Below are 20,572 nucleotides of genomic sequence, written 5' to 3'. Positions count from 1 at the left end.
ATTTTGTCCTTGTTGCTATGGATCTTTCTATCAAAACCAAACTTTTTTGCTAACTATTCTTGTTTGCCTTTATGGCACAAACTTTTCTCCTTGACATATTCTTTAAAAAAATCATCCCATTTTTCTTTGACCCCTGTAGCCTTATAGAAAATATCTCATCCTCATCCTGAAAAAGAATTTTCATTGCTAAATCTGCCTTATTGTAATTCATTATCCCAACATGGTGTACTTCATTCCTTTTAACCATCTGCCATTTTCCTATTTATATTGAATTCAGTAGCATAGCCTTTTTGGCTAATGAACACTCCATCTGAACATTCTTATTCCCTCTAGCTCCTTGCAAAATAATAGATCTAGCATCAATGCTTCTCCATCTTTCCCAAAAACTGTAACACCTTTTATGAATTGTGTTAGTACAAATTACCAATTGCCAATTGAAATAATTTATTTCTCCAAGCTCATTCCATCCCCACAGTGTATCATTCATCCCAGCACATTGTAGAGTTAAAGTCTTCAGTCATTATCACTTTTTCACTACTCACCATTTTTTCTAACCAGTTCTTTGTATCTCATAATTTCTTCATATTCTTTGTTTTACCAGCATTACCTTTGGGTGGTATGTAAGTCAGTATGAATTGTCTCTTTTTTTTCTTATATATTTTCCACTCCAATCTCGGCTAGTCCATTGTCATATTATATTTCAATCACTTTTACACTTTTCTTAACTAAAAATAGAATTCCTCTTACTTTCTTATTTACTATACTTTTTCCCAAATTTTTGTATATATTTTTTCCAATGTTCTTTATGCCTTCTAAATCATCATATAATATAATTTCAATGAGGCCCAAAATATGTGAATTTTTCTCATTTGAATAAACATTTAACTCCCTTAATCCTGAGATGAGACTATTAATGCTGGTGTATGGCACATTTCATATTCAGCAGTGGCATATCTGAAGCTTGCATATCTTGAATTTTGCTTGCAACATAAAACAAAAAATCCTCAAAGTGACAGCTTGAATTAAAGAAAAAAAACCTCATAAGTTAGGGCACTCATAAATCAAAATACCACTCTATTTCCAGCTATATGCAAAGGATCACATAATCAAATGATTTTCTATACAGTGGGTCTAACATATATTCTTCACAAACAATAACAAATCATCAGGTAAGAGTAATCAGATAAGATGTTCAAATACCTGGCTCTCCAACCATATAAAGTCTACATTCATGCAATGAATATTTCCAAGTGTACCACAACCATACCTATAACATAGATAAATATCATCCCAAATATACCAATGTATCTAATGTATTTTTGACGGTACTATACATGTTTCAGGCTTTTTTCTAAAAAGTTGGCTTGTATTTTTTAGCTTCCACTATTAAGTGGTGAGAATTAACAATGTCTGCCTTGATGTTCAGGTGATGGAAGGCTGCATGGGCCAGGGTTCGATTGAAAGTGTGGTGGGCAGTGATGAGAGTCTCAAGGGCACGCTGCAATACTACAGTGCCTGTTCGAAAGTTGGTAAAGCACTGCATAACTTCATTGTTTAGCCGCTCCACAGATTTCTTCCAAGTTGATGAGAAGGATCTCACAAGAGGAACAACTTTCTCTGAAATAACATAAAAATTTTCTTTTATGCAAACACAACTAAAGATACCATCATTGCTTGACCTAGTTTTCACAAAGAAACCAGAGTCCCCTCCAATCATACAATACCTTAGTCCAATGGGGAAAAGTGATCATGTGACATTGGAGGTGCAAATGCAGGAGGAAGATGAGATAAGTTACAGAGAGGACTATAAAGGAGAGAGATTAAATTATGCAAGAGTGGATTTTGAAAAAATAAGGTTATATTTTGTTGATATTGAGCAGAGTATTATTATGTGCAGGAAGACTGTACAAGAGAAATATGACATATTCTTACAGAAATTCAATGAAGGAGTAAAAAAGTTTGTTCCTGTTTATAGAGTTCAGAAAAAAATACATGCTTGGTACAATGCTAGATGTATACAAGAAAAAAGGCAAAGGATAAAGCGTGGAAGAAACTCTTAAACCAGGGAAATGACTATAATAGTTGGCAGTACAAAGATAATAGAAATGAATATATTAGAGTAAGGAGAGATGAAGAAAGAAAGTTTGAGAAGGATGTAGTGGATGAAAGCAAGGATGAACCCAAACTTTTCTACAAGTTTATAAACAGCAAAACAAAGAATACGGAAACAATTGAAAAAATAATTAAAGAAGGGAAGACATACCAAACAAAGAAGGAAATGTGTGAAATAATGAATGAGAGTTTCAAAACGGTATTCACTGCATAAGATGATTTCACAGAACCTAATAGGACATTGGATTGCCAAGGATTACAGGAGATTGCAGTGCACAAAGAGGATATTGGAAGATTACTGGATAAGTTGGAAGTCAGAAAAGCAATGGGGCCAAATGGTGTATCAGGCTGGGTGTTAAAAGAATGTAAAGAGCAATTACTGGATCCAATTTGGGAAATAATTAAAAGTTCAATAAATGAAAGGATAGTTCCACTAGAGTGGAAGAGAGCCAACGTAATACCGATATTTAAATGAGGAAAGGCAACTGAACCACTAAATTACAGACCAGTGTCACTTACAAGTATTGTAGGGAAGTTATGTGAAATAATTATCAAAGAAAAATGGGTTAAATTTCTAGAAGAGGAGCAAGTCATATCGAACAGACAATTTGGGTTCAGGACAGGGCGGTCATGTGTATCAAACTTATCAAGCTTCTACTCGAGAGTTATTACAGGACTTGAAAACAGAGATGGATGGGTAGACACAGTATACCTGGATATTAAAAAGGCTTTTGATAAAGTCCGTCAAGGACGACTACTTTGGAAAGAAGAGAACATAGGAGGACTGCGAGGAACTTTGCTCGAATGGACAAGAGATTATTTGAAGGATAAGGAAATGAGAACTGTGGTCAGAGACATATACTCATCTTGGAGTAAAGTAACTAGTGGAGTGCCACAAGGGTCAGTGTTAGCTCCTATTATGTTTCAGATTTATGTAAATGACATTCACATTGGGATAAACAGTTATATAAATTTATTCGCTGATGATGCAAAGCTGCTAAGAGTTATCAAAACCAGAGAGAACTGTCTACTGTTGCAGGAAGATATAAACAAGATCTATGAGTGGAGAAGGAAATGGAAATTGGAGTTTAATGCAAAGAAATGTCACATAATGAAACTACTCGTAAGTAAGAGAAGACTGGTATGGAACTATTTGATGGAAGAGGAACAAATAATGAAGACTGAAGAGGAAAAAGATCTGGGAGTGATCATACAGAAAAATCTGAGCCCTGAAAAACACATAAGCAAGATATTTGGACTATCATATAAAATGTTGACTAATATAAGAGTGGTATTTCATTACATTACATTGATAAAGATATGATGAAAAAAATCATCACAAGCATGATACGCCAAATGCTGGAATATGCAGCAGTAGTATGGTCTCTGAGCTCTGAAAGGGATATAAGAAAATTGGAAACGATACAAAAGATTGCTGCAAAGATGGTGCCAGAACTAAAGGACCTCACATATGAAGAATGACTGAAGGAAACGGTACTGCCAACCTTACAAGATAGAAGAGAACGTGGGGACCTAATAACAATGTATAAAATAGTAAATGATATTGAAAAGATAGACAAAGAAGACCTGGTGCTGTTGACAGAAGATGGAAGGACAAGAGGACATGAAAAGAAGATCAGGATGAGGCAGTGTGTGAAGGATATTGGAAAATACAGTTTTCCATACAGAACGGTGGAAAAATGGAATGCATTGGATAATAATGTTGTTACAGCACATAATGTGCATAACTGGAAGGAAAAATTAGATAAATAAAGATATAGAGACAGGACACTATGAGCTCCGCTCGAACCCTGTACAATACAACTAGGTAAATACAACTAGGTAAATAAATACACACACACACACACACACACACAAATGCAAGAAAATAGAGTTTGGCAAGAGTGAAAGAAGAATCAGGAGTATGCACAAGATAGGAAATGAAGACATAAAAACCAGTCATGAAGAAAAAGACCTTGGGGTGACAATTACCAATGACCTATCGCCAGAGAGACATATAAACAAAATAATTGGAGAAGTATTGAACTTATTGAGGAACATAAGAGTGGCGTTCGTATATTTAGATGAAGAAATGATGAAGAAAATAATTACTGCAATGATAAGACCGAGGCTCGAATATGCAACAATACAGTGGGCTCGAACTTAAAGAAACACATAAGGAAACTAGAGAAAGTACAGAGGCTGCAACAAAATGGTGCCTGACTTAAGAGATTTGACTTATGAAGACAGACTGAAAAGAATGCAACTTCCGACCCTGGAAAACAGAAGAGAAAGGGAGACCTGATAGCAATATACAGAGTGATGATTGGCATGGAAAAATGGATAGGGAAGATCTGTGTATGTGGAATGAAAGAATGTCGAGAGGGCATGGGAAAAAACTAAAAATGGCCACTTATAGGAGAGATGTGAAAAAATATAGCTTCCCTCATAGAAGGGTGGAAGCATGGAATAGTTTAGACGTGGAAGTGGTCAACGCAAGGAATATTCATGATTTTAAGAAAAAGCTGGACATTAATAGATATGGAGACGGGACAACACGAGCATAGCTCTTTTCCCGTATGTTACAATTAGGTAAATACAATTAGGTAAATACACACACACACACACCAACAAGGTGCAGGGGACAAGATGTTGCAGCAAGGTTAGATTTGGTATTTACCAGGGGAATCTCTCTAAAAGAGGAAATTGAATATGAAAGTCCCTTGGGGAAAAGCGATCATGATGTCCTAAGCTTTGAGCTGGATACAGAATTAAGCACAAATAAGATTGTGGAACGCAGGGAGGAAAAATTAAATTATACTAGGGCAAATTATAACCATATAAGGGAGTTCTTTAATGAAATTGACTGGTCCGTGGTATACCAGGAAAGAGATATGCAATTGAACATAACATAACATAACATAAATAATAGGATAACAAAGGGCCACCAGGGCCCATCTAGGTTATCCTGTATCTGTCGCACAGCGACCTCGTCATCAGTACTTAAAGATACACTTACAAGTACACAATACATTATATACTAATTCTAAATATTTGGCCCATTAACAGGGGTAAGTCCTGCAGCGAAATCCTCTACAATTTGTGGTCCCCATACATGGGGATCATGTCTTATTTCACTATAGTAAATTTCTTATAAAAACTATCATGCAGTACTATACATAATCATAAATCTAATAAATTTAAGTGCTTATCTAATCTGTTTTTAAACATTGTCAAACTAGTGCTATTTACAACCGTCTCTGGCAATGCATTCCAGAAGTCTACCACCCTATGACTAAAGAAATATTTTCTTATATCTAACCTGCAGCCTTGCTTTCTAATCTTCCTGCCATGATTTCTAGTCCTATTTCCTCCTCTAAGGTAAAGAAAGATCTCACATCTATGTAGTTTGTATCTGAAAACATTTTAAATAACTCTATCATATCCTCTTATACATCTCCTCTCAAATGAAAACATGTTTAATTCCTTTAATCTATCTCTATACTCCAGGCGCTTTAATGCTGGTATCATCCTAGTTGCTCTTCTCTGAACTGCTTCTAACATGTTGATATCCTGCCTATAGTGGGGTGACCAGGCCTGTATGCAATACTCTAAATGGGGCCTAACATAGGAATTATATAAGCTACGCACCACTTCCTTACTTTTATAACAAACATTTCTATTTATAAAACCCAGGATCCTATTTGCCCTATTTCTTGCTTCTAAACATTGCTTTGAAAATTTCATAGTCCTGTCTATTACTACTCCTAAGTTCTTTCCCTCCTCTTCTGCCTCTAGCCAACATCCCTCCATCTCATAGCTAAAGTTTGTGTTCTCTTTACCTAAATGCATAACCTGACACTTTTAGAATTAAACTCCATCTGCCACCTGTCTGCCCATGCTATCAGCCTGTCCAGGTCTCGTTGTATTCTGTAATTGTCCTTTTCACCCTGTACTGCACATGCTATCTTAGTATCATCTGCAAACTTTGATACTTTGCTACTAATTCCTATATCTAAATCGTTAATGTACACCAAGAAAAGAAGAGGTCCTAGCACTGATCCTTGGGGTACCCCACTAACCACTTCCTTCCACTCAGACATTGCCCCATTTAATACTACTCTCTGTTTCCTATCAGAAAGCCATTCACTAATCCAATCAACTAACCTACCCCTATCCCATGTAGTCTCAATTTGTACACTAGCCTCCTATGCGGTACCTTATCAAATGCCTTGCTAAAATCTAGATATATAACATCTATGCTATTTCCATCATCTAACTCCTTGGTAATATATTCTAAGATATCGAGCAAATTTGTAAGACAGGACCTCCCTGATCTAAAGCCATGTTGGGTATCTCTAATTAATCTATTCTCATTTAAATGCTCCCAAATACTACCCTTAATGATTTTCTCTAGTATCTTACATACTATACTAGTTAAACTGATCGGTCTATAATTATTCGCATCATCCTTCCTACCTTTTTAAATATTGGAGTAACATTAGCTAACTTCCAGTCCTGAGGTATCTCAGCAAACCTAAGTGATCTTTCAAAGATTAACTTAAGTGCTTCAGAAATACTGTCTACACCCTCCCTAAGTACTCTGGCATGTAGCTCATCAGGACCACTGGCTTTCCTATCGTCTAGTTCAAGAATAAATTTCCTAATAATTCCCGGTTTTATATCAATATTTTCTAAAGCTCTTAAACTACTCGTCGCACTGTTTGTAACAGGATTTCCTATTCTTTCCTAGTAAATACTGAAGAAAATTGTTCATTCAATAATTCTACTATGTCTTCATTTTGATCCACTACTACACCATCTTTTCTGATTGGTCCAATCCTATCCTTATTTCTTTTATCACTGACCTTGTAATAACTATATAATTTTTGGGATCTTTACTCCCAGCTCTAGCTAGTTTTATCTCTGCCTGCCTTTTACTTTTTTTATAACCTTACTCAAATCATCCCTGACCTGTCTGTACCTAATCAAATCTACATCTTCCCACTTTTCTGCAACTCTCTGTATGCCCTCTTCTTCTCTGATCTGGCTACCTATCTCATGAGTCCACCATAATGGCTTCCTGTTTCTCTGCCTTATATCTTTGTAAGGGATACACTGCATCACTATACCCTTTACTACAACCTTAAAAATATCCCACATCTCCTGTGCAGTTTTATTTCCAAAACTATCTTCCCAGTTTACTTCTCCTAATAACTGACGTAACCTACCATAATTGCCTTTCTGATAGTTTGGGACTCTAGTCTTATTCACTATATTATCCCTACTGGAATTAATGATAAATCTAATTATATGATGGTCACTGTTTGCTAAAGTCTCTCCTACCTCAACTTCCTTTAAACAATGCTCAATATTTGTTAGTACTATGTCTAAAACCTTCCTCCCCCTAGTAGGTTTATCTACCATCTGCACTAAATAGTTATCCTGAAAACTTTCCATAAACTTATTTTCACTAGCATCTCCTACCATCCTCTCCCAGTTTACTGACTTAAGATTAAAATCCCTAAGATAATTGTCTGACTAGTACACCCCTATTTATCTCATCTACCATAAGGTTGTCTACATCTGCTGACTGGTTAGGTGGCCTATAAAAGCTCCTACTCTAATAACCTTACTTTTGTTTACTCTAACATCCAGCCATAAGGACTCTACTCTGTTATCTACCTTAATACCATTAACCTGACTGGAAATGAAGGATTTTTACATAAATAACTACTCCTCCACCTATCCTACCAATTCTCTGGTGTAAATACATAATGTATCCATCTACTTCATATTCTTTCCTATTTTCTCTAAACTTTTCCTCATTTACCCATGCCTCTGTGACACATACAACATCTAAGTCCTCCTCAACTATATAACTAGATAACTCGTCCTTCTTGTTCCTAAGACTCCTGGCATTTACATAAAAATATTTAAGTCCTGCTACCTTCCTAGATGCTGTCTCCTTATTTGGAATCCTAATCTTATTCTCTCCTATTTGCACCTGGAAATCTTTCCTAATCTTTTCACTATCTCTGTTTATCCTATCTAATTTATGTCTAGCATCTTTCTTCTGGAATGCATTTGCTACCTCACCCCCTACACTCCATCCCAACTCCCCCCCAGACATCCACTCAGCACATCCACACCCTTCCTACTCAGATGCACACCATCCCTAGCATACAAATCCTTCGCCCATAGAACCTATCCCATACATCCACAAAGCTGACACCCACATCCTTACACATCCCTTTTACCCGAACATTCACACCAATGGCTCTAGACAACCATTCCTGCTAACATACACACGAGGCAAGATTCCTGACACTACACACCTCCTACCACTCTCCCTTATCTTGCCTAACATTTGAAATCTTGCCACTAACTCCTCCGAACCTGCTCTGACATCGTTCCCACCTACGTGCAAAACTACTACATTCTCCATAATCTTCTGATCCTCACTCACTGCCTTCACACCTGCACCAGGCATACACACGTTCGTCCTCCTATCCCTGTCTTTCCCACAGAAAGAGCTATCTAAATACCTAACCTGAGAGTCACCCACCACACACACCTGAGGTGTGCTAGGCACAACCATCCTCCTCCTAAATTTATGGATTTGTATAACTCTGCTGTGAAAAAGTTTGTGCCATATTACAGGAAGGGGACTTTAAATAATAAACAGTGGTTTAATAGAAATTGTGAGGAAGCAAAAAAGAACAAAGAAAAGGCATGGAAGAAACTTAAGAAAAGCAGTGATGTATTATCAAGGGAAGGCTATAAAACAGCAAGGAATAGATATGTTGAAGTAAGGAGAACAGCACAGAAGGAATATGAACAGAGGGTGGTGGAAAACTGTGATAGTGACCCAAAAATGTTTTACAAATTCATAAATGGAAAACTACAATCTTAAAAATATCCCACATCTCCTGTGCAGTTTTATTTCCAAAACTATCTTCCCAGTTTACTTCTCCTAATAACTGAGAAAATAATTGCCTTTCTGATAGTTTGGGACTCTAGTCTTATTCACTATATTATCCCTACTGGAATTAATGATAAATCTAATTATATGATGGTCACTGTTTGCTAAAGTCTCTCCTACCTCAACTTCCTTTAAACAATGCTCAATATTTGTTAGTACTATGTCTAAAACCTTCCTCCCCTAGTAGGTTTATCTACCATCTGCACTAAATAGTTATCCTGAAAACTTTCCATAAACTTATTTTCACTAGCATCTCCTACCATCCTCTCCCAGTTTACTGACTTAAGATTAAAATCCCTAAGATAATTGTCTGACTAGTAATATTTATCTCATCAACCATAAGGTTGTCTACATCTGCTGACTGGTTAGGTGGATAAAAGCTCCTACTCTAATAACCTTACTTTTGTTTACTCTAACATCCAGCCATAAGGACTCTACTCTGTTATCTACCTTAATACCATTAACCTGACTGGAAATGAAGGATTTTTACATAAATAACTATGATATCCTACCAATTCTCTGGTGTAAATACATAATGTATCCATCTACTTCATATTCTTTCCTATTTTCCTAAACTTTTCCTCATTTAATGTCTGTGACACATACAACATCTAGGTCCTCAACTATATAACTAGATAACTGGTTTCTTGTTCCTAAGACTCCTGGCATTTACATAAAAACATTTAAGTCCTGCTACCTGGTATAGATGCTGTCTCCTTATTTGGAATCCTAATCTTATTCTCTCCTATTTGCACCTGGAAATCTTTCCTAATCTTTTCACTATCTCTGTTTATCCTATCTAATTTATGTCTAGCATCTTTCTTCTGGAATGCATTTGCTACCTACACTCCATCCCAACTTCCAGACATCCATTCAGCGATAAATTTATGGATTTGTATAACTCTGCTGTGAAAAGTTTGTGCCATATTACAGAAAGAGGACTTTAAATAATAAACAGTGGTTTAATAGAAATTGCGAAGAAGCAAAAAAGAACAAAGAAAAGGTATGGAAGAAACTTAAGAAAGCAGTGATGTATTATCAAGGGAAGGCTACAAAACAGCAAGGAATAGATATGTTGAAGTAAGGAGAACAGCACAGAAGGAATATGAACAGAGGGTGGTGGAAAACTGTGATAGTGACCCAAAAATGTTTTACAAATTCATAAATGGAAAACTAAATAAAAGGGAGGCAATAGAAAAGGTAAAAAACGGGGAAGAAGTATATGAAGATGCTGGAGAGATAGCTGAAATTTTGAATGACAACTTTTGCAAAGTGTTTACAAAGGAGGAGCATTTTATGGGAGGAAGGCCTACAGAAATAAAGCAAATGCAGGACATCATGGTTACTAAGGAAGATGTAAGGAAAATTATAAGCAATCTGGATATTAATAAATCAATGGGGCCTGATGGCATATCTGGGAGGTTGCTAAAAGAATGTAAGGATCAATTGTTGAACCCCATATTTGATATTGTGGAAACCTCCATACGAACAGGATTAGTCCCGAAAGAGTGGAAAAGAGCTGACATTGTGCCTATATATAAGAATGGTAGTAGAATGGAACCGCTAAATTATAGACCAGTATCGTTGACTAGTATATTGTGCAAGGTATGTGAAGAAGTAATTAAAGCTAAGTGGAGTGAGTATCTAGAAAGTGAAAACATTCTGAGTGAAAGGCAGTTTGGTTTCAGAAAAGGAAGATCGTGTATCCAATTTATTATGTTTTTATTCAAGAGTGACTGACATACTACAACATAGAGAGGGATGGGTGGATGCTATCTACCTGGACTTGAGAAAGGCCTTTGATAAAGTACCACACAATAGACTGATGTGGAAACTAAAGATGACTGGAGGAGTAAATGATAAACTAGCAAAATGGATGGAAAATTACTTAATGGGAAGAGAAATGAGAACAGTGGTGAGAGGAAGAAGTCCGAGTGGAAGAAGGTAACCAGTGGAGTTCCACAAGGGTCAGTGCTGGGTCCCATCATGTTTTTGATTTATGTTAATGATATGCCAGTAGGAATTGACAGTTATATGAACATGTTTGCAGACGATACTAAAATTATGAGGAGAGTAAAGAATGTGGAAGATTGTAACAAGTTACAGGAAGATCTTGATAAAATATATGAGTGGAGTAAAGAGTGGCAGATGGAATTTAATATAGACAAGACCCATGTTATGAAAATGGGAAGAAGTAGATACAGACCAAACTGGGATTACAGACTGGGTGATGAGAAAATTAAAGAGACCAATGAGGAGAAAGACTTAGGAGTAACTGTGCAAAACACTTTGTCACCGGAGAAACACATTAACAAGATTTTTTGGAAAACATACAACATGCTTCAAAATATTGGCCTTGCATTCCACTACCTAGATGAAGGAATGATGAAGATATTATGTACCTTAATAAGACCCCAGCTAGAATATGCAGCATGTGTCTGGTCACCGCATATGAAGAAAAATGTGAAGAAGGTAGAAAGGGTACAAAGGCTGGCAACAAGGATGGTACCAGGACTCAGGAGTTAGACTATGAGGAAAGACTGAGGAAGCTGGGGCTGACCACATTAGAAGAGAGAAGAACAAGAGGAGACATGATAACTATGTATAAATTGGTGAACAAGATTGACATACTGGATAGAGTTGATAAAGGTGACCACAAGTAATTATCTCTGAGGACATGGAAAAAAGCTAATAAAGGACATCTGTCTAAATGACGTGAGAAAATACAGTTTCCCGCATCGTAGCATTGATAAGTGGAATAAACTGAGCAGTCATGTCGTTGACGCGGTGTGTGTCAATCAGATGAAAGAGAGATATGACAGGAATGGACAAGGAGACATGACACAGAGAGCTTAGCTCGGGCCCTGTAATACACAAATAGGTAAATACAAATAGGGAAATACACACACACACACACACATTTTCTCACTATTTCAAATAAAAAAATAACAAAGGATGGCAATAAAATAGCACAAAGTTTCATGGAGCTTGTGTAGATGATACTTTGTGTACAAAAACTAGCATGAGACTCATCTGAAGCAAACATGTAGTGCAATTAATAACAAGGCAACACTATATGAATCGTGGGACATACATATGAATGTTGAGTTAAATTTTATGTGAAAAAGTTGGACAAATACCAAGTTGTATGATTAGTAGGGCATGTGAATGGCAGGATTCCACTGTATAAGGAAATTGGAAAGAATACACAGAACAGCAATGAAGATGGTGTCAGAAGTGTAGGAAAAGTCTAGAAGAAATGAGATTACCAACATTAGAAAAGAAAAGAGAAAGGGGAGACTTAATAACAATGTACATATTAATAAGCCATATGGAAAAGGTATACAGACAGGTTTTAGAGATCCACATGGATGAGAGAGCAGGATGTACAAGAGAACATACAAAAAGATTAAGAAGAAAAAATGTCTTAATGATATCAAGAAATATAGTTTCCAGCATCGATGCATTGAACTCTTGACAGGTTTAAGTGCTGTTATTATGAGAAAATTTAAAGCTTCCACCCTATACAACACAATTAGGTACATATGCAAGCAAATAAATAAACAAACAAACAAACAAACACACACACAAAATGCTACTATGGTAAAGAAAAGGCAAAAATCTTGTAAAAAACATAGCTGGGAACAAAGATCTTTCTCCTTCAGCAGCAATAGAGAGAGAGAGAGAGAGAGAGAGAGAGAGAGAGAGAGAGAGAGAGAGAGAGAGAGAGAGAGAGAGAGAGAGAGAGAGAGAGAGAGAGAGAGAGAGAGAGAGAGAGAGAGAGAGAGAGAGAGAGAGAGAGAGAGAGAGAGAGAGAGAGAGAGAGAGAGAGAGATTATTGAGGTCCTTTCTAGACTAGGATCAACAACTTTTCTTCAGGTAACTTCAGAGAAATGAGGTAAGTGGTAACTCATATTTTCTTTCATTCCCTAAGTAGCTGGGGTTTGTTTTCATATGCTTTCTGTGTGATTTAAGCAATGATTAATAATAATGTATTCTAGTACTGTATATGTAATAAGAAACTCACTTTCATAATCCTTCAGAGCTTCAGTGTTATTGTTGGCAATGAGGTGGTCGGTCTCTCTCACAAAGGTCAACATGCCTCCAAAATGAGGTGCTAACACTTCTTCAATATATTCTCCTGTCCGCTGACCCAAGAGTTCCTTCAGTCGTTCACACTCTCTGCTGTCCTCCCTTGTCTTTTCCTGTGAGTGAAATAATTACACAATCTTAGGATAGATAACATGAGTATCTCAAGAGAAATGTTACTGGGGTCTTTAAGAGGAATACTGTACTTTACAAATTAAAGGAACATTAATATGGGATAATTCAATACAAAGATTAATATATAAATCTGTTAAAGAATGCTGATTAACCAACTAAGATCTAGGTCATACCATATATGCCGGAGTATGACAAGTTTTTTGTCAATTTTGAGGATACTGAGAATAAAACACAACCTTGTAACCCCGTGGTGAATATTAAGTGCCACACTACCTTGAAATTCATTCTGCAGCTACACATACGCAGTACATTACACACACACACATATATACATATATATATATATATATATATATATATATATATATATATATATATATATATATATATATATATGTATTGTGTGTGTATTTACCTTGTTACATTTACCTACTTGTAACATGCAGGAAAGAGCTATGCTCGTGCTGTCCCACCTCCATATCTATGCAAATCCAATATTTTTTTAACCTATTGATTGCCCTCGCTTCAACAACAATCTTTTCTAAAGCATTCCACACCTCTACACATCTTTGTGGAAAGCTGAACTTCTTGATATTTCTCTTGCAGTTGTCCTTTCTTAATTTCTTTCTATGTCCTCTTGTGTCACTGTTGTCCCAGATTAGTAAGTCTTCTCTATCAAATTTTTGCAGTCCATTCATTGCTCTGTACACTGCTAATAGATCTCCTCTTTTCTTTCTCTGTTCTAAAGTTGTAAGACCTAGTACTCATAGCCTTTTTTTTATATAAGTTCACTTAAACTTGGGGAAAACTTTGTTGCTGCCCTCTGTATTCTTTCTAGTTTCTTTATGCATTTTTTGGGGGGTTCAGTGACCATATTGTAGCTGCTATTCTAATTTTGGGCGTATTAGAGTCATTAACAGTTAAACTGGAGGTCATCTTACATATGGAGTTGTCTTATAATCTGGTATATGTACACAATAAAATTATTGAAACAACCTTTAGTTTTACCTTAAATTATTTCACCATCAAAGACAATATACATCTTAGCCTACGTTGGTTGGTGAACTTTCAACATACCCCTGTCATTGAAAAATCTCAACAAAATTTAGAAAACTTTTTACAATTCTACAATTTTTGTATTGAATGGGACTGGCTTTAAGTCTATAGTAGAGTGCCATAACGGATTATTGGTGAGACAGGCCCAAAGACATTGGTGTTATCATTGGAAAGTGTTACATCTGTTAAACTTATAAAAGTGGATATAGCCTACAAAGCAAGGATGTTTTGATGTACTGGAGCACGTAGCTTCTGTTTTGGTTGGCTGACTGCTAATTCTAACACAGAAATAGCCTCCACTTGGGTATTATTATTGTCCTTATACATATTGCCAATTATGTAGCTGTGAGATTTTGCTAACAGCCTGTATTAAATGCAATTCAGGTTGTATCAAAAGCAATTCAGGTTAGTTATAATGATAATATCAAAAAGTGACTATGATTCTGACCTGGCTAAGACACACTTCCCAAAACTAAAATTGTCCATAACATCCAATTTATAGTGAAAATAAATACATACATGCTGTATATCTCATGTGCATTTCTGTGTACAATTCACATACTATTTGCACATATAAATTCTTCATATGGATCAACTGCATGTTAGCCACAACATTAGTCATACAGGCTTGCACACAAGAGAAGGGAAGAAGATGACCAGTAATACTGCCATACATTGCAAAAAAACAAACTGTGGTGGATGTGATGGTATCCAACCCATAAACTGTTGCATCATACCAAATGTGAAGAGAACACACACTCTCAAACAGTTTTATAATTATACAGTGGTGCTGCACTGCATATAATGATATGATGGCATTGCATTGCAGCACTAGTGCACCCCACCAAATATGAGGATAAAACACATGCTTAGATGTGATGGTGGTGCACTGCTGCAACCTGCCTAATGTGAAGGCAAAATGCTCATACAATCTTAGATGCAAAAGTGCTGCACTACTGCACCCTGCTAAATGTGAAGACAGAATATGCACACTCAGTGATAGGCAAGGGTGTCACATCAACCATATGATGATGTAAGGAAATGTTGAAAATTACAATGTGTTCCTGCCCAATGATGCGCCAAATGTGTTGTTGACATCTTGGCAGCTGTAGCTGTTCCTCGCCTCACCCCCATGACTAGGGCACTACCTCTGTTTTATTACTGCAGTCATATAAGATATTTCTATTATTGTGATTGCTTGCTTGCATTCAGCAGTACTGCTAGCTTCCTTTAAATAATACATGCTTAAATACATAAAAGAAAAAAAGAAAATCTTTTCCTAAATATACTCTGTTGAAAAAGTGGTGTGCCTTAAATGCCCATGCATTTCATCTCCCATTAAGAACAATATGTATTTTAGTGTTTGAATTATTTAATACAATCCCATCAATGTAATACTATATAATATGATGATAACAATATGATTTTTTACATGAGGGACAGATTAATAATTTTCCCTTTATTTTTTATGGGAAAAAATTGGTTTGGTAGATGTCCAAGGTCTGGAACAGATTAAGGATACGCACTGAGATACAACTGTGTAACATATGGATGAGAAACTAAAAATAGCAAGGATGGAGGGAGGTTAGCCTTGATTTACTTTCCTTATATTGTTCTCATCCAGGTCACCAAAAATACAATTTTCTTTTTTCATCCCATGTAACTCAACTTTGTCACAAAAATATAAGTAAATGAGTTCAAGTTGGAAATGGTAATTTTCAAGTATAGGGCAAACCTAAAGTGCTAAAACTGGGAGTATAACAAAGAACAGATGGTTACATGAATTTAATAATACAGTAAGTCCTCGTTATATGGTACATATACATTCCTGAAAACCTTACCACATATCGAATTTACCGTAATACCGAACCCATTATAACATGTAATAATAGGGAATGCATTCCAGCACGTCAAAAGTCATCCCTACAGAAATAAAAATACATGAAAATAATCATAAAAAAAAAAAAGTAAAGCACTGCACAAAAGATATAAACAGAAAATGTTTTTTATTTACCATTCAATCGCCATGTATTTTATCAGATGATGTCCTTCCCGAGGCTAAGGGACAGTAGGGATTTAAGCCCTTACTTATCTTCCGCTGAGTGGGCAGACGAGGATAAGACGTCGTCGTCTGCACTGTTGGAAGCAGATGTGGAAGGGCCAGCTGTAGCAGGGTCGGCACGTTTCGATGGCTTGAAGAAAGAGAATATTGAGGAAGGGCCAGCTGTAGCAGGGTCGGCAGGTGTGACAAGGACGGCATGTCTGACTGGCTTGAAGAACGAGTAGATGGAGGAGTGTTTAGTTTTTCTTGTTTTTCATCATAGATTTCTTGATAAATCTTCACACTTTTTTCTACGTCATGAGCCACTTTGCTACTCCTGACAGAATTTGGGTCACATTCCTTCAGAGTTCAAAGTTTTCAGAGCTTTTTCAGTACCACCGAGACATTCTCTAAGAGTTTTGATGTCCAGGCCACACACAGGTTCTTCTTCCTCGTCTCCCTCTTTTTCTGCCTCCTGTGATGCCTTGTCTACCTCTATAAGTTCATCATTTGAGAGAGATTCAGCATGGCTTTTCAAAAGATCTTGAACATCATCATTATCAACTTCATCGAAGCCAGCCCTATGGCACAGATTTACTATGTCATTTCTGATCGCACCGATGTCGTCTTCAGCAAAGCCTGGGAAATCATGCACGCATTCTGGCCATACTTTATTCCACGCCAAGTTCATGGTAGACGTCTTCACTTCGTCCCAAGATGACTTGATGTTATCTAAAGCGTGCTTGATGTTATATGACTTCCACCCTTCACTGATAGTGGGCTTGCCAGGCCCATCTGTGCCCTTTATCAGTTGCTGCATGGTTTGCCACTGGTACTAGGCTTTGAATGTTTGCCATGATTACTATGAATATATTTGTGCTTACAATAGACCCTTTAATATTCCATTTATTCATCTCATTAGTAATGCATGTAAGTAATATGTAATGCAGTTAAAAAAAAAAAAGGGGAAGGGAAGAGATAAGAGGCTCCAAGGGTGGTCAAGTTAAAGTCAGTACTGTGGGTGGCGGGGAGGTGTGGTGTGGATGACGTCATCATCCCTGCTTCCCCGCACTGGGCCCTCTCAGATGTGAATTTTTCTTACCGTATATCGAATTGAGGGTAGTAATTTCCAAATACCGTAACTGTGAATTTACCGGATAAAGAACTACCATATAACGAGGACTTACTGTAGTTTATGTCACAAGGAATCACTTTACTGGCTGTCGTATTTGTAATGGAAGACTTTCATAGTAGGGAAGTATCATGGGAAAACTGGTAAGCAACAGGTGACAAAGTGTCGTGGGGAAACAAAGTTCTGGAGTTAACCATGAAAAACCTGACATACTAATAGGTTGAGAAAAACACAAGATTCTGTAGGAGCGATGAACCACCATGGCTCAATCTGCTCTTTATGAAGACAGTGGACATAATATAGAATATGATTTTCAAAAACCTAATTGATAAGAGTGATCATACATTAACAAAGTTATGACTAAATAAAGGGATTAAGAAAATAAAAAAATGAAGACCACAAAAAAGACTGGTATAACATCATCAATGGAAGTTTCCAGCAATTAAAGAAATACTCTGATAAAGAACACCTAAGACTGCTGGATGATGGATCTGTGAAGACAACATCTTGCCACATCCACAACAACCTCAGATACTACAGCTATGCAGTGCTGTATTAACCTATGGTCTATTGCCTAGTAGAAGAGACTTGCTTTCTGCCACAAATGCAAGACCTGCTAGACCACCTAGACTCTCTGCAGTGGCTTGATGTGCTGTATAGTGATGAGACAAGATTTACAGTGACAGCCAGCAGTCAAGGTCACCTGTACCTATGTCCTAGCAGCAACTCCCTTCACTCCAGCTACACTTCAGTGAGTGTCAAGTCCCCTTATTTGTTGATGGTGTTGAGCTACTTCACCCATCATGGAATGGAAAGTTTTGTAGTGCTATCCAAAAACACCACACTGAATTGTGAGAACTTCCCTGAATCTCTATTGGGGACTTTTAAGAGATGCCATGTTACCACTTTTATACAGGATTAAGCTCCCTGTCATATTGCCACATCAGTGAAGCAGTGGCTCAGGGACTGCTGTGTGTCATTCTTTGATGATTGGCTTGCTAATTCTCCTGACCTGGACCCATTGATATATTGTGGTCTATAATCAAAAGCAATGATAGTTTTATGATACCCAAGCTTCAAGCTGCATTCTGTCACCTTTGGCCAAGTTTTGCCTGACGACATTTAATGATGAGAGGATAATGATGAGTGGATAAAACAAGAAGTTTGGTTGAGAAGATAGAATAATAGGAGAGAGTGGGTGAGAGGAAAGAATCCTGAGGAACACCACTATTAATAGATCTAGAAGAATACCAACTGTCTATCAGAGCAGCAACAGAACTGACAGAAAGAAAACTTGAGATTAAGTTACAGAAAGGATAAAAGTCAAAGGAAGGTAATTTGAAAATCCTAGCTTTGTGCCAGACTCTATCAAAAGCTTTTGATATATTTCAGGCAACACCAAAATTTTCTTCAAAATCTCTAAAAGAGGATGACCAACACTCAGTAAAGAGAGCCAGATCACCAGTAAAGCTTCCTTGATGGAAACCATACTGACAATCAGATAAAAGATTGTGATAGATGTTTAAGAATTTTCCTTTTAAGGATGGATTAAAAAGCTTTAGACAGGCAGAAAACTAAAGCAATAGGACAACAGTTTGAGGGACCAGAAGTCACTCAGTTTAGAAACAGGCAATCTTCCAGCAAGAAGGAAAGGAAGAAGTTGATAGACATAATTGAAAGAGTTTGACCAGGCATGGTGCAAGCACAAAGGCAGAGTATTTTTTAGAATAATTGGAGGGATCCCATCAAGTCCATAAGCCTTCCAAGGGTTTAGGCCAGTGAAGGCATGGAAAACATCATTGTAAAAAGTTAGAGGAATTCTTCAACCCATCAGGCTATAGCCTCTTTGAACAGCATATATACTTGACAGGTAGCAATTGTCTACACCAACTATCTTTCTTGACCATTGACAATGAAGTGATGGATGCAAAAGCAAACACAGACATCATCACTCTCCATCCCTAACTCTACTGCAGTCAACCTTCTTTCCCAAACCTGCTGTTCCTCCTAGGATGTCATCCTCCAAGACTCCCTCTGTTCTACCTTCATGGGCCTGTAACGCCATGACTCATTCCCTCATGGGTTTGATAGTCATTCTGTAGCTTAGACATTGATCTCCCCAATTTGTGACTTAGTCACATCATATTAATAGTCCATCTGCAATGCCTATGTTTCTGCCCCTCCTCATACTGCCCTTGGTATCAAAATCATGAAGTGAATCTCAAAACAATTTTTGCTCCACTGTCTGCACTTACACAATTATCCCCAATTTCTCTTTGCTAAGCTGGTCACCACTGATATCACCACCTTTGACCTACCCATCCTGCTAGCTACCACTGACATTCATCCATTCTGTCAACCCATGGTCATACACATGTGAATACCAGGTACTCACTAGTGTGCATTTAGTCACCAATGATATCATTACCATCTACTCACATCAAGATGTGATCTTATGTATTGGTATGAATAACAAATCGATTATATCTCAATAACACCTTCTACAATTTGATTGTCATACCCAATTTCATCCTGAAGTTTGCAAAGATATACTAGAGCATTCATCTTAAATAATCCAAGTCCCTTTGTCAAGAGCTATGTTATCTACTAACTCACCGAAAGAACTGACAGCATCATGTCATAATTGTTGATGAGGAAAATTAGCTGATCTTTCCTGTTATGAAAAACAGCAGCCATCTTGAGGATAACCTTCTCCACCTCATCCTGGAGCTGCAGCATTAGGCCATCCACACCCTCCAAGGGAAACTTTTCATGTAGCACCATCACAGCACCACTGAACTCCGCATAACGTCGTGTGATCTGAAAACATTTGGCAACTGTGAGACCATCACTAATGACTACAAGTTAATTGTTTATTCCAGAAATGAACTACTAGTGTAAATCGCTACCACAAAAATAATTAAGAAAAGAAAATCTACAACATCTGCAGTACACTAGCCTCAGAGTCCTCTTCTGGGGTGTCTAGGTTGGATTGCTCAACTAGTATCAACCCTGTGTCTTG

At 37.1% G+C, this 20,572-nt stretch overlaps 1 protein-coding gene across 3 annotated transcripts in view; it reads right to left on the bottom strand.

Moving 5' to 3' along the window:
* Positions 1-427: 427 nt before the first annotated feature.
* Positions 428-20,572, bottom strand: part of LOC123516794 (vacuolar protein sorting-associated protein 52 homolog) — a 143,058-nt gene continuing 122,913 nt past the window's right edge. For all 3 annotated transcript variants that reach the window (XM_045276461.1, XM_045276463.1, XM_045276462.1), the window contains 3 exons: positions 20,167-20,370; positions 13,125-13,302; positions 428-1,617 (listed from right to left, as the gene is read on the bottom strand). In XM_045276461.1, the coding sequence (XP_045132396.1) occupies positions 1,352-1,617; positions 13,125-13,302; positions 20,167-20,370 (648 nt within the window). In that variant the 3' untranslated portion in view covers positions 428-1,351. The remainder of the gene's footprint in view (positions 1,618-13,124; positions 13,303-20,166; positions 20,371-20,572) is intronic.

The sequence above is a fragment of the Portunus trituberculatus genome, chromosome 41, assembly GCF_017591435.1.
Source record: "Portunus trituberculatus isolate SZX2019 chromosome 41, ASM1759143v1, whole genome shotgun sequence".
In the NCBI taxonomy this organism is placed as follows: Eukaryota; Metazoa; Arthropoda; class Malacostraca; order Decapoda; family Portunidae; genus Portunus; species Portunus trituberculatus.
This window is presented reverse-complemented; position numbering and strand designations above follow the sequence as displayed.